This window comes from Hypomesus transpacificus, chromosome 9, assembly GCF_021917145.1.
Source record: "Hypomesus transpacificus isolate Combined female chromosome 9, fHypTra1, whole genome shotgun sequence".
In the NCBI taxonomy this organism is placed as follows: domain Eukaryota; kingdom Metazoa; phylum Chordata; class Actinopteri; order Osmeriformes; family Osmeridae; genus Hypomesus; species Hypomesus transpacificus.
This window is the reverse complement of record NC_061068.1, coordinates 22043350-22057443: the sequence shown is the minus strand read 5'-3', so window position 1 is coordinate 22057443 and position 14094 is coordinate 22043350. Positions and strand designations below refer to the sequence as shown.

The window sequence follows — 14094 nt, the reverse complement described above, 5'->3', positions numbered from 1 at the left end:
TAAACAGTTCCAGACATACTAACAGTAACATGCGGTGTCTCCTGCTGTAGAGGGTCAGAGTGGTGACGTGGGCACCCTGCTGCTGGTCAACCCCGCGGGCCAGACCGGCCTGACCCACGCCGGCCTGCTCTCGGAGACCGCCAAGGTGTTCGGCCTCCGCGGCAGAAGACTCAAGCTCTACCTGGACCAGGACCTCGCCGAGGGTAAAGCTTCCAGCTCCCAGGATGATCGATCCACATTTAACCAGTTCATTATGTGCGGCTTCCGTGGTGGAGGCTAGTGGGATTTCATCTTCAGTTGGGTTCTGCGAGCTTAGGGGGGGGAACCGCAACCCTTGGAGTGATATTATTAGTGATTATTATAGCATATAGTGTGCTATTGAATACCTGTCATTCGGGTGATTTCATATGGAAAGATCCAATTACCTCGTCGAAGGTGCTTATTCATCGAAATGGTGATGGAGTAGAGTATATCCCGAGACTGTTAGACCTAGTGTTCAGTCACGGGCTGTCCTGCCGGTGCTGTGTTGATTACTGGCGCCTCCTACCCTTCGACATCCATCTCAGAGCAGTCTCCGAGCAGACGAGAGGTTATTTACAGCCCCCCCATGTTCAACTGTGCCCTCTGCCTGCCAGCCTTGACCCCTCGGTTGTCCATGGGAGGTTTGAAGGTTGACCTTCCTGTTCCTGTAGCAGAGCAGCCAAGCCTGGGCAACTAAAGAGGCTTTCTCAATGATCTCCAGTGTATGGGCCAATACTGGCAGATGGGCTCTGCCTCTACTGGCTCTCACACAGCACTCCTCCTCATTACGCGCAGCTCACTTAACTAAAAAGGTTTACTCCGCTGTTTGCTCTGGGACCCGGAGTTGACCATACCGACTTATGCAGGAAGGCTGTATCAGAAGGGAAAATGGCTGGTGTTCATAAATCACCAAAACTAGTAATAAGTAAGTCGTTAAAATACCATGAAACGGCTTATTTTACTCACTTAGATGTTATGAGAAAATCTTTTTTCTCTTTGGATTTCATCAACCCTACTTAGTTACGAACAATAGATTTTAGGTGCAGTGCCCCGAAATGACAGTCCTCAGGACCCACTGTTCTGTATGTTCTAGATTCTAGAACGTTTCCGAGCTCCAACACACCACATTCAAATGAATGGTCGTTATGAGGGTTCTGCGTCATCTGATAACGACCATTCATTTGAATCAGGTGGGTTGGAGCAGGGAAACATTTAGAACATACGGGACAGTGGGTCCTGAGGACCGGGGTTGAAGATAGACTCAATCTGCTCAAGTGTAAAGTTGCTGTATGTGCAGCTAGTGCTCTCCTTTTCAGTTCCTTACTGTATGAACCCCTTGTCTTTCAGAACTGCCTGCCAACTCCTCTGTGAAGACTCTAGACGCCAAGACGCTGTACGTCAAGGTTTTGTCAACGACTGCAGAAGCCTGAGCACGGCTGTAGGTTCAAGGGAAATAAATAATAAAAGAATTCCTCCTGGTCTTTCACATGATATACTGTAATAAGCAATCAAGTTGACAGTTTCCCAGTATTCAATGAGTGTTCTAAACTGTATTTCATTTGTCTAAAAGTGTCAATTGTGCTCGTCAGCATTCATGCTCTGTCCCAGTAAGTATCTGAAATGGTGAGCGCAGGCCACTATGGACTGCTAAGGTTACGAATAAAACATGTTTGGAGGAATTGTCTTGTCGTTCTATATCTTGTCCCTGACCTGCACAAGGGTAAGGCTTACTATCACTGAGGCCTGTTGACCCAGTAAGTGAACCGCCAATGGCCAGAGGTATTAATCTTACCATAGCATATAGGTCATTCACTACAGTGGTTGGATTGTTGCTACATACACCGACGCTACTTAAATCGTATCCCTAGTTTAGTTGCCATAAATCACTGCAAAGAAGTAATATCAGAGTCCTTTTTCAGGTGCTCCAAGTGTCTTGGGATCTGAGATAACCAGACTACGTCCTATATGATTATATGTCGGAGTTACCTGATTTTTGGGGAGTGAAAAGAGCTGTTACCAGACTGCAGCTGTTCCATCCTGTATTGCAACTTCCTTGAAAGAGGATGCTCCCCCTCTTTGTGGTGGGCATGGGCTGCTGAGTGAATATTGAGTACACCTCCCCCTCCACCCCATCTGTTCCCCCCAGGCAGTCTGCACTCTAGCCCTGAAGATCCTTCCTCCAAAACGGACCTGTCGGCCATCTGCTACCACACGTCCATACGCTCGGAGGAATGAACCATGGTGCGATGAACACAGACAGTTCCTTGAGAGCTCCTCGAAGTAGAAGATGTCGCTGAGTCACAGATAGCCTGTGGTGGTGCCTGTGTGACTAGCAAGTGCTCGCAGGGCCCATAAGAGGTGACTGTAGAGTGGTCGGTATTGTGGAGTGGTCAATATTGGGGACCTTAATGATGCTTGATGGAATGCATTATGAGGGCAGGTGCTCATGTTTAAAACATCGATGGTGATGGTCAGAGGTTGGGGTCATCTGTCAGACTACTGACTGAGTAATCAGTAATAATGGATACTGGCTGGTTCTCTTAGAACGCTTCTAAGAAGCTCTTAGCTTTAAGAGCTTCTTAACGAATCTGGGAAACCCGGCCCTGTCATTTTGAGGTATCGCTATGGGCAATGTAAGTTTGACAGTACTTAAGTGTTCAAACACTCTCAGATTTCTGAAGCTGCATTCTCAATAGCATTTAATATCTGCAAACATAACATTTTTACCGATCTGGACTTGCAGACTTTGAGGAGAATATGTGTTGAGAGCAGACGACTTTAATGCATTCATGGAACACTCACACTCTTAATGCCTTATAAAAAAAAAATCCGTTTAATTGTATTGCCGATTAAATCTGTCTTACAAGACAGGTGTTCCGTTTGTAATGTCAATGGCATTACAGTACATGTATACCCCCCCTCGGGTCATGTGTGGTACGTAATGGAAAAATCTCAGTCACTAAATCAACTTTCCCTCACATCTTCGTTGACGGCTATGCTCTCGATCTAAAAAGTTTTTGTGAAGACATAAAAAAAATCTGAAAGACAAACGGGTAAGGACACATGATTATTGCCGATGGGCGGTCGTAGTTTAATGTTTGTCAAACCGTTTTTAAATAGCCAACAAATAAATAACCGTAAGTCCATGTAAAGAAAAAAGTTGCGTTTTGAAAGTAAGGCTCATGAACTTTGCCATTGTTTAAGTTTACATTTGTATTGGTTCAAGAACGCTGTGCACTAACATGTTGAAAAACTGGGAAGTTTCACACATTTTCATTGGCCTAATTGGCCTTTTTTGTTTACATTGTGAGAAACAAATGACGAAAGGGAATCCTAAAATTAAGGCTATGTGTTAGCGTTGAAGAAATTGAAGCAACTGTCAGGCTGTGACTGACATTCCTTTTGATCGGTTGTGATCAAACCCGATGCAATGTCAAATTGATTAGGATGACGTGCAGTCCTTGGAACTGTGTGGTGACATACTGTAGCGGTAACATGGTTTTCGTCACGTTACTGATCTCTCTTACTCAGATGCGGGATCACTGGATCAGTGCGCTTGCTTGCTCTGTCCACTCTCCTGAAACTTCGGGCACAGGTAGGACACAAACACATTACAAATACCCAGTTATGTGTAGATGAGGGCGGATGTAGCCTACTCACTGCTTATTAATGTGGCACTGGCGTTTTTAATCGCTGTCATATGCCAGATAACGTAAAAACGTTTTCAGTTCGCCAATATGGCAATTCACTGTACTAAACGACGAGATTTCAGAATGTCATTTTAAACATAGGCCTACTATAGCAATACTATTCCCATTTTGCATGTTATATCTGTTCTCTGACGAAATTTTTTATATTTGCACGCATCGAGCCCAGCAACATGTAGACGATGCGCAACACCTAACTGTGCCCTTCAGAAAACTGATGAGATGCTTCATCCAAATTAATGTAGGCTATATGGACATTAGATTTGGGAATTTATCAAACCCAGCAGATCCTTCTAGCTTTCGAATTGGCTACTCTCTCTAGAGTCATTATCAGTAGAATGATTGGAAACCCTTAATGAACTTCGCTGTTAGGCTACTGCTTGATTAGGCTTGCTTGTGTGTTGGGGTGAGACGTTAGCTCACAAAGCTGCAAAAAATCTGAGGTTGGTAAATCCTCAGTTAATTAGATAAGTAAACATGGATTGGTAATAGTAAACAAGTCATTATTTACATGTGTTGTATATGTACATGTGAGTCCTGTTTGGTATATACACAGTTTATACTGTAGGTATTTAGTTCTAAAATCTTGTTTGAGAAACAACCAGACTGGATCACTGGGGGTGTATTAGAACTCACAAACCCTTAAGTTTCTAACAGTTATGCAATTCACACATGCAGTAATAGCTTACTGTAATTAGTTATGGACCAGTGGACAAGGGTGTTGAGAGGTTTGTAAGGTCCAAATGAGTCACTGAGTTTTTATATTGGTTTGTCTAGTATAAAAGAATGAAGTTGATGTCTATTGTAAACAAGGACTGGCTATTGGACTTTAATCTTGTGTTGAAGTGGGACCAGTACACTTGAGTTTTGCACATGACTTCTACAGTGTATGATGACAGCTGATATCCTTCTGAGAGAGAACTGTTGATCATTCCTCTTTTTTTTATTTGATCTGAAGGACATGCTTTGTGATGCTTTGAAATCAACAAAAGGTTTAACCAAGACCTCTACTCAACCAACCTCCTTCACCTCGCTTTTTCAGTGGCTTTTACACAATAGCACTCAGTAGGGCGAGCGGCTTGGTCTCCACAGCAACTTGGTTCTTATTCGACCTAATTCTTCCTGAAGCCATAATTTAATCGGCTAACCAATTTGTTAGTTGCCTTCTGTTAACTGCTTTGATATACGTTTTTCTATGCCAGTTTGGTGAATAGATTGTTGTCTTGATGCATTGGAATTATTATTATTTAAAATGATCTTTCATAATATGAGAGTAGGTCATGCATTCACTTGTTTAACCTTGAGCTGGATAACTCAGGAAACAATGGTACATTCCTAATTTGAGTTGTGTAGGGGTCTTAACTCAATCTGGATTCAACTCAAAAATAACTTTGAACCTGTCCTGTGAGTGACCTTGACACTAGATGCCGCCTACAGATTCTTAGAGGTACAGTCAGATTCCAGGAAAGTAAGTGTGACCTGTAACAGTATCTTAGAGGTCCTAGTCTGATCGTGTTCAGGTATTATTTTATAGCTGTCGCCTGTTTCCAAGGCTCTTTATCAATATGCATGACCTGCTGGGTCCAAATCAATAATGTAGGCATGTGGCTCTAGGAAATGTGGTTTGTAAACACAGTATCATTTTGGATGAGTCTAAAATACCAGGATTAACTTCATTTTTGGCACGAGCCCTGACATCGGATTGTATATTCAGTATTAGGTTGATACTATTATACTATTAGTTGGCAGGCTTTTGATAGGCAGTGGTGTGTACCAGATGGAACCTCTAGACATGGGCATTGTTTGTGGCACACTTTTCCACTGCCTTTAGTGCCACCAAGGTGACATATTTCTTGTCACACTCTATGCTAAGTTTCATTAAACGTTTTTGATTGATGAGACAGATGCCAAATGTGTCTTCTGCAGCAGAGGCAGAATCATATGCCCTTTTGCATTCACTTTAGTGAAGTCAACTCTTTGATGTTAAATAGTGAATCATGTTTATACATTTGAATAGAATTAGGGTGGCCATTTGTCCCCTTACCTTATGCCATTATCAGCCAAATTTGGTTATTGGCTCTGTGAATTCTCACATCTAGCAGGGCTTCATTGTCTGACGTGTAAAGCATTGATTTTCTTTCGGTTTAGAGAAAGATGAAAAGACGATCGTTTCTTCTAATTATGTCGGTGCAGTGAAATGTTCTTTGTTCTGTCTAAAACCATATAGTCACTTTCAATCTACTGAGCAGAGGAGCTGTACTTTCATTAGGTCAAAGGAACGGTATCCATAAGAGAAGAGCAATCATGTACATTCGACAGCCTATAGAGTCGAGAATAATTACTGTCCTACATACTGTGGTTAGTGAAGTAAACCTAATGACCTGTTCTGAAACAAGCAGATTTGTCACATGAAATGGATTCCCCCTTCTGAATAGATTGCATACTGCCTACCCTCACTTCATTAGATACAAATCTGCACATATATGATTGTCTCAGCGTAAGATTCTATATTTAATCCCATCAATGTCAGGCAAATGACATGGTTGTAACCAGAATGACAGCTCCTTATGTTCCTCGACAACAGTGGAGGTGTGCAGGTGAGCACACCTGGGGCAGAAGCTGGGGAGATACAGTATACTGGCCAGCATGTCTCACAGAGATAACAGCATACGCCGGCGGTGAGGGTTCAGTTGTTGTTCTTCGTCATATTCTGACCTCTGGACCCTATCGTCGATCCACTCTTTGTTGCCATTTTCTCGAGTTTGCGTCTTCTGTGCGTACCGCATCACTCCTTCTCAGAGGAAATGTAGACGGCCAGGTCTCCGGTCGGTAGACGAAGCTGTTTATCGGTGAGCACAAGAGTGTCTCTCAGGTGGTGTTTGATCTTCTGTGGAGAGGCGGAGTGCTCTGAGAGGTAGCTGGCAGGGGGGGGGGGAGTGTCACGCTCTTGTTCCCCCAGTAGGGATGAAGCAGGGCCGGGAGGGGGGCGGATAGCCTGATGTGCCTGGAGGACAGGGTCACTGGGCCCAGGGACCAGAGAACTCAATCGCTCTTAACCAAAGGAGATCATTGCTTGCTAAAATTATATTTTCAGATGAAACCTGATAATACATCAACGGGTCAAAGTAAAGGATTGTAATTAGTCAAAAATCAACAAACCATGCCCCAAAATAGAGAACAAACATGTTTCTTCTCAGGGAGAAAGACCTTTGCGAGTGGGATGGCAAGACTCAACGGTTATTTCATTGAAAGGATCAAGCATATGGACGACACGTGATGGATAGGTGATCAGGGAGAAGTGATCATGTATCAGCTAGGATACAGCTGTTGCATTCTGGGTTATGTAAGACAGCTGTCAATCACAGGTCGTTCCAGCTTGAGACGAATGTCAGTTGCAGGAAATGGGAAGTGTCGTCTTCAAGGCATCGCCTCTAATGTCGTGACCTTGGCACTGACCAATGATATTGTCAGCAGCACGTCCCTGAGAGGTAGTGAAGTGCTCTGTCACAGACCACAGTCGCCACTTTTTGATGAAGTGTTCTGGAGACCAGTTGGTTCTCTGCTCATCACAGTTTCCACAGGCACATTCTTACTGTCACTGTCGTCCAGTACAACTTGGAAATTAACAATGTTAAGCATGAAGCAAACATGCTTATTTCCGTTTCTTTTCTTTTTTACTAAGACATTAAGGACAAGCTTATCAAATATATCAACTTGATTAATCTATAGTAGTAAGTATAGTAGACTGTATAGTAGACAGTCAAAGGTTAGTGACCTTTCCATATGGTTTTACATAGGTCGATACATACACACTGTATGCCATTAATGTTTATTGTCCACTTTAATCAGCTTCCACAAGCCCACACAAAGTGCTCCAAACATGAATGTAAAAAGGGGTGGTGCATTGCGAATCCCCATCAAGCAGACTTTTCCCCCTCTCTCGTTAAAACTTGAAGGGGGAATGGGGGGTCAGGGGTGGAGGTGGGTTGGCGGTAGAAGGTGCCATGGTCCTCAGGGATTTCAGTAGGGGGCAGTATTCTCCTGCAGCCTAGTGTTGGCTGTCATCAGGCTGGCTAGCCAAGGCTGGCACTACCAAGGTTGGTGTCCTGTTTAGCTCTCCTGTCCAGTTGCTTGGTTTTCATCATTGGTCAGGACGTTTTTGAATTTCATCTGTATCCAAATCTGTCTATTCATTATTGGGTATATATGTCGGGGGATTTGGTCAAGGATACTTTGGCCATGTTGAAGTAAAAAACAAAAGCTAAGCATTGTGTGTCACCCTGGACATAGTTTATTTGTACACGCATGATAACCTAAACCGACAAATCACAAGTATGGTCAATTTAGGATGCTGTTCATCCCGATGTATAGACTGGATTTTAGTCTCGCACATGCTCATGTTTGTGGAGCGTGGGAGCAGAGGAGCAGCTCACACTGAATCAATGTGATGGCTAAAAATAGTGGCTGATCATTTACAGCATGGTTCACTTCCCTGCCCTCTTCTCATTAAGAGGGGTCACAATATTGGATGGGTGGTTTGTTAATGGGCACATCCCATCAATGCTACGCTAGTAAACGAAAAGTGCTAACATTCTCTCGATGAACACGTGTGATAGCGGGTGATAACGCGAGCCGCTGACGCTGCAATCCGTCAAGCGAGGCTTCGAACCTCTCGCTCTTCCCCGAAGCTCCTCGCTACACGCAACCTGGTGGTTCTGTACAGGCGCCCGCGGTCATTCAAGGCACACGCGTCTCTTCCTTCCCTCTATTGGTTTTTCCATTGAAAAAGGGGCTGTGTGGGTCTTAAAAGAGATCCGTGTGGGCTGTAGTGGACAGATCAAGGAGACGGACCCTCTCCGGGGTTCTCTGGCTCACGTGATGTCACAACGAATTAGCGTCTGTGCGCTGATGCCGCAGCGATGCGGCTATGGGGACCAATTACCAGCCCCCTGGAACGCTATATCTGAATACATGTACTCACTGTGCACAGCTCTGAGCTGCTTTAGGTTGACAAATTGCACCATGAAACATTGTTTGTGCTCGGTGGTGTGCTTGTGAAAGACCCTCCAGACATTTTACGAGCTATTACAGATATATGTTTGGACATGTAACTATTAAGGATATGGCCCGGGCTGACCAATGTTTTCTGTATTGGGGCCTCATTATGACTGTGCTCTGTCAACCAGAAGCAAGTTATACAGTCACAGTATCTTACTGTACCTCGGTTATTTCACATTCTTTCCAACATCGTATGCATGTCTTACATGCCACAATAAGAATAACTTCCATCTATGACATCCACAGACAATTACAACGCGTCTTTGTCGTAAAAAAAAATGAGGCTGATTACGTGTGTTCAATGTGCCCCATCGAAACACGTCGGATGGGCTAACCAGCATATGGTGGCAGCTATAAATAGAAGTGTTCGAGGGTGCTGTCTATTTAAAGTCTTCTCCTGTGGAAGATGTCCAACTCCAACTCAAAGGGCATGAGGGCATGGGAAGTCCTTCGCTACAGTTGCCTTCACATATCTCCCCCGCAAAGACATGAACCAGTGGCTGTGTTCTCGTTCAACAACCTTTACCACAAACACACTTTTCTGTGCCACAAAACATTGTCCTTTCCCTATGTCATCATTGGAGAGAATGTGAATCAAGCTGTAAAACCACTTTGCTTCATATTGTTGGTTGGGGTTATCCCTTTTTGTCACGTTCGTCTTTGCTATCTTTTTAGGCTCAAGCCTCAACCTGGTGTTGTATACAAACTGCTTGGGTGGTGTAATGGCTTTTGAGCACAGATTATACAGAAATGTGTGGGGATAAAGGGATTTGCCTCAATTGAATGCACCTGGGAATACTGGCCCCTACAGGAACATTTACTAATACATACCCTATTACCATTTGTTACTATAGAGATGGCATTCACCCACACAGACAGCCCATAATTCTATCCTCAACGTTTGGCCCCATCTTGTTACTTTTAGTCGGTAAAAAACAAGAAAGTGCCGTCCCGTCAGCGACACGCCGCAGGGTCCGTCTCTTCCTGCTGCGGTCACCTCGACGACAGCGCCGGGGATGATGATTGGAGCCCACGCTCCACAGCTGTTCCCCTCTGGCCTCGTGCGATCTCACGGCCCCTCCTGCCTGCCTGCTCCGCGTGCTGTAGGTATGTGGCTCAGCTAGCCCAGCCCAGCCCCTGGTCCTCCCATCCCCTCACAGAGCGCCGGGCCCCAACCGCACGGCCGCCGCTGCTGCTGCTGCTGTGCTGCTGCTCTTTCAGCCCTCAGAATGAACATTCTCATGACAAACGCATTATTGTCTGTGTGGAAAAGCTGCCAGACCTGGCCTGGCTGCTGCTGACTATTTTTAGCTGGGGGGCCACCGCCGCTACCGACCACTGCTGGGATATTTGGATACGTTTCTGGTGGCTGGGAATCTCAAAGGCTTCATAGTAAGTAACTCCATCAGCATCCGTGTTTGTTTTTTTGGGTTAAGAACTACAAGTGTAGTCTCTCGGTGTTGTAGTTACTTTTCGGGTGCTACCCAGAGCAGGGCTGTTGACATGCTTGGTTTAAAACATGTTGAATCTGTGGTGCTGTAAATGTTTTTCTGACATGTTGCTCCGCGAGGTTTGTTTAGGATAATATACGTTTTCAGTTGTTTCGAAGATTTGACCCGATAAAGACAGAATGTCTCATTCTCCAGTCCCAGTGATGCCAGTTAACTTGTCTAAACAGTAGGATTCACTGTGAAATTGAAAAATGTGTAATTATTATTATTATTCCTAAAAATAACACACTATCCTAAAAATGTAATTCCCCGTATTCCCAAACATGATTTGTTCAGCAGTAGCAATAAGGATGGTAGTGTTTCCCTTATTTGACAGGGGACTGAAGCACATGGAAACTTTCAAAGTAAGCTCATCCCTAAACATGGAAAGTAGATCTGCTAACTGGAAGACTGTGATGGTGAGAACATCTGGAGGAACAACCACACTGCCAAACCCAGAAACATGAAGGGTCTCAAAACTCCCCTGGGGAAAGTTGAATCACAAGGCTAAATAAAGCAACTGTGTACCTAGGACTTCCTTTACTCAATATGGACATAAGCACGGTACTTTGGGTTACAGGACTCCTTGAATTGTTATAGTCAAAGTATATTTTGGGGTTACAGCAGTCTGTATAGCATAACTTATTGTAAATTTTATACCTGAATCTGTATTGGAATGTGATTCACTCACCTCTGTCTGTCTCTGTCTCTTTTGCTTTCTCTCCCGCTCTATCTCTCTTGTTTATCTCTCTATCGCACACACGCCCACACACACACACACACACACACACACACACACACACACACACACAACACAACACACACACTGAAGGCCGTGAGTGATGAGTGTAGGTGTGTAGGAGCCCATACTGCAGCTGGAGAGTGATGGGTCTTGGGTGAGCCAGTCCCATACCCACTGGTGACCTGACAGTGTAGCTTCCATGACACCAATTATCCTGAAGAAAAAGCTGCTTCAGAGATTCAAGCTCTCATTTTTCACGGCTTGGCAAAAAGGAGCTTAACAAAGCACCTCACCTTCACCTCGGGCTCAGAGGTGGCCCGGTGGAAGATTCCAGTCATCAGACTGTTCCGGAAGGCACCCCCACAGCATGGATGGTTTATGTGTGCACGTCGACGTGGATCCTTTGCCTTTGCGATCCGTTTGTTTGACATTCTCGATTGCAAACGGGGAAGGGAGTTGCGCACGCGTCACGTACAGAGTGACCACTCACGTTTGATTTCTTATTCCCATTTCTTGACAATGGTCCTGTTTATTTCAGGGGTCAGTTCCAGCTGAAGTTATACGGCTGAAATACAGAAATACAGCTGACCATGTCAAATGTGTCGTTGTAACATGGGAGTGCAGGACAACTGTCCAGTTATGCGAGCGCTGACTGTGTGTTCCAGCCTAGTTTGCCTTCATGGCCTGAGGCATGCTTCAAATGGCATTCATCTGCATTCAACTGCCTTTGGCCTTGCATGCATTCAGTATAGATAAACTCAATGGGCCAGTTAAACGCCTGCACCTCAGTGGCTAACGAGTCCAACTGGCCCTGCGCTGGCTGCTGTAGGGTTCATGTGAACATCACAGAAACACAAATCTTTCGTCAAATCTTAAAAATAATCATTTTTAAACGGTAGTAAAATCCGCTGTACTGTATTTATGGGACGTCTGGGGGGCCTTTATTTGAATGAGGCGAATTGATCCAAGTTTTTGGTACACAGCACTGTAGTTGGGGCGGCCAAAGTGTTACATTTCCCCATACGTTATTTGTTAATGCAGCCACTTTCTTAAATCTCGCATCACCCCAGCAGTGTTGAAAATCATGGAAAATCTCATCTAGGTGTTTCTTACACTTAAAGCAATGGAAAATACTGGCCGGCCAAGTGGAAATAGCCCCTGAGAATAAATAACTTGATCATGCAAATGGCAGACTCAACGAACAGCTCAGAGAGCCATTAAAGTGCCTCGCTAGATATTATCAATGAAACCATGCAGACAGAACAGGCCCACTGAGGACCTACCTGTGCTGGAGCCTTAACAGAGACTCTGCTTCCCCAAATACACAGTAGCAGTGGCCCACTAAGCGGGGTTACTCAGTTCAATTAGAGAGCATAGTTAATTGGCTCTTTATAATGATTACGACGAGGAGGTAAGAGATGCCCAGGGGACATGGCTCAATACTGAGCATGAAATAGGGTTAGGGTTCCCATGGGAGCTACTGCCGAGTTGCCTTTTTTTGTTTTTTTGGCCATTCGGCGTTCTCAGTTTATTCATGCCGTTTCAAATGCCGGCTAAAGGACAGTCGCTTTCCTTTGACATTTCTCAGTTTGCTCTACGTGAGGGATTTGGTCAAAGCGAGTCAGACAGACCTACCTTCCCGTAGGTCGTTTGGTGTGTCTTCAAATAGTACTGTGGTACTTGACTGCGGTTATTCGCATGAATCGTTGTCTAGTATCGTTTGGCACCTTTACTTTTCTTGTGAGTTACAGCAGACATGTGCTCACAAGAGAACTGACGAGCTAGCTACCACTGATACCCTCTGATATAAGGGGGTCAGATGGCTGAGCGGTTAGGGAATAGGGCTATTAATCAGAAGGTTGCCGGTTCGATTCCTGGCCGTGCGAAATTATGTTGTATCCTTGGGCAAGGCGCTTCGCCCTACTTGCCTTGTGGGAATGTCCCTGTACTTACTGTAAGTCTTTCTGGATAAGAGTGTCTGCTAAATGTAATGTCAATGTAAATATAAGACTTGTATACAGTTGTAGAAGTGGTACTTCTACAGTTTGTCTGAAAAATGACATCTTGTTCAGGACATACACAGTCAGAGTACGGTTGTTTTTTTAGACAGCTGAAGAATAATGAGTCAAGTGTCCTTCTGATAATAGCTGGAGGACCAAACTGTTGTGCCCAGTTCTCCAGACTGGATGACTCAACAACAGTGTGCAAACATGCAAACAACTTATTACTGTAGATACATCATTTGTATTTACAGTATAAGTTGTTTGCATGTTTGCATCATTTGTCAACGATGAGTTTGTTCTGGACACCTTGGGGGCATACCGATTAAGAGCTGGTACCATATACTTTCTGCAGGGCTCCGGGTTTGATTCCAGCCGGGCCATTTCACGCATGTCCTCCCCTTTTATCTCTTCCCTGTATTTCCTGTCCCTTTATACCGTCTATATCCAAATAAAGCAGAAATGCCCTAAAAATATACAAACAAAAACTGTTCAATTTCCGCACGGTACTTCTGACTTAAATGATCATAAAAAATAAAATGGTGATGTACCTTATGTTTATGTTCAAATGCCTAGTTCTGCCTTGTTTAGCACTATTTTTTGGTTGTTCACAATATGTACTTCTTGTTTTTGACTACCCGCAATGCTGTGGGGCTATCTTGTTGTTATTATCAGTGACCTATGCACTTTGTAAAGCTCTCTCTTGGAAGTCGCTTTGGATAAAAGCGTCTGCTAAATGAATAAATGTAATGTAAATGTAAAAATGTAATGTAATGTTTCTTTCAGGGATTTTGGAGGATGAGTTAAAGGACCTTTCTCTCTCCACACCTTGAATCATTGAGGACAACAGAGAGGTAAGATTGACCTTAAATTGGTCTTGGATAACAATGTGTATAAATGATGGTAAGGTCTACAGGGACACTGAGATAGGGGGAAGCCTTGGTCATGAGAGGGGGGGGGGGGGAGATATATCACCTTTTGCTCGGCGCAGTTGTGTGTCTGGATCGCAGCCCAGCTTTTTTATGACCTGTTTTTTCAACCCTGGTGGGATGGGGGGCTATTACTTACTTATCCAA

General features: G+C 44.3%; 1 protein-coding gene and 1 long non-coding RNA gene across 2 annotated transcripts in view; both read left to right on the top strand.

Annotated features, from left to right (window-relative positions):
• The window catches only part of iars1 (isoleucyl-tRNA synthetase 1), a 29769-nt gene extending 28076 nt beyond the window's left edge, over window positions 1-1693 (top strand). Inside the window, exons 33-34 of the mRNA XM_047025482.1 lie at window positions 51-203; window positions 1369-1693. Coding sequence (XP_046881438.1) covers window positions 51-203; window positions 1369-1451 — 236 coding nt within the window. The 3' untranslated portion in view covers window positions 1452-1693. The remainder of the gene's footprint in view (window positions 1-50; window positions 204-1368) is intronic.
• Window positions 1694-2985: 1292 nt separating this feature from the next.
• Window positions 2986-13873, top strand: LOC124471841. Its single transcript, XR_006956565.1, has 3 exons — window positions 2986-3074; window positions 3553-3616; window positions 13805-13873. It is a non-coding gene; the product is annotated as an uncharacterized LOC124471841 (long non-coding RNA).
• Window positions 13874-14094: the final 221 nt, after the last annotated feature.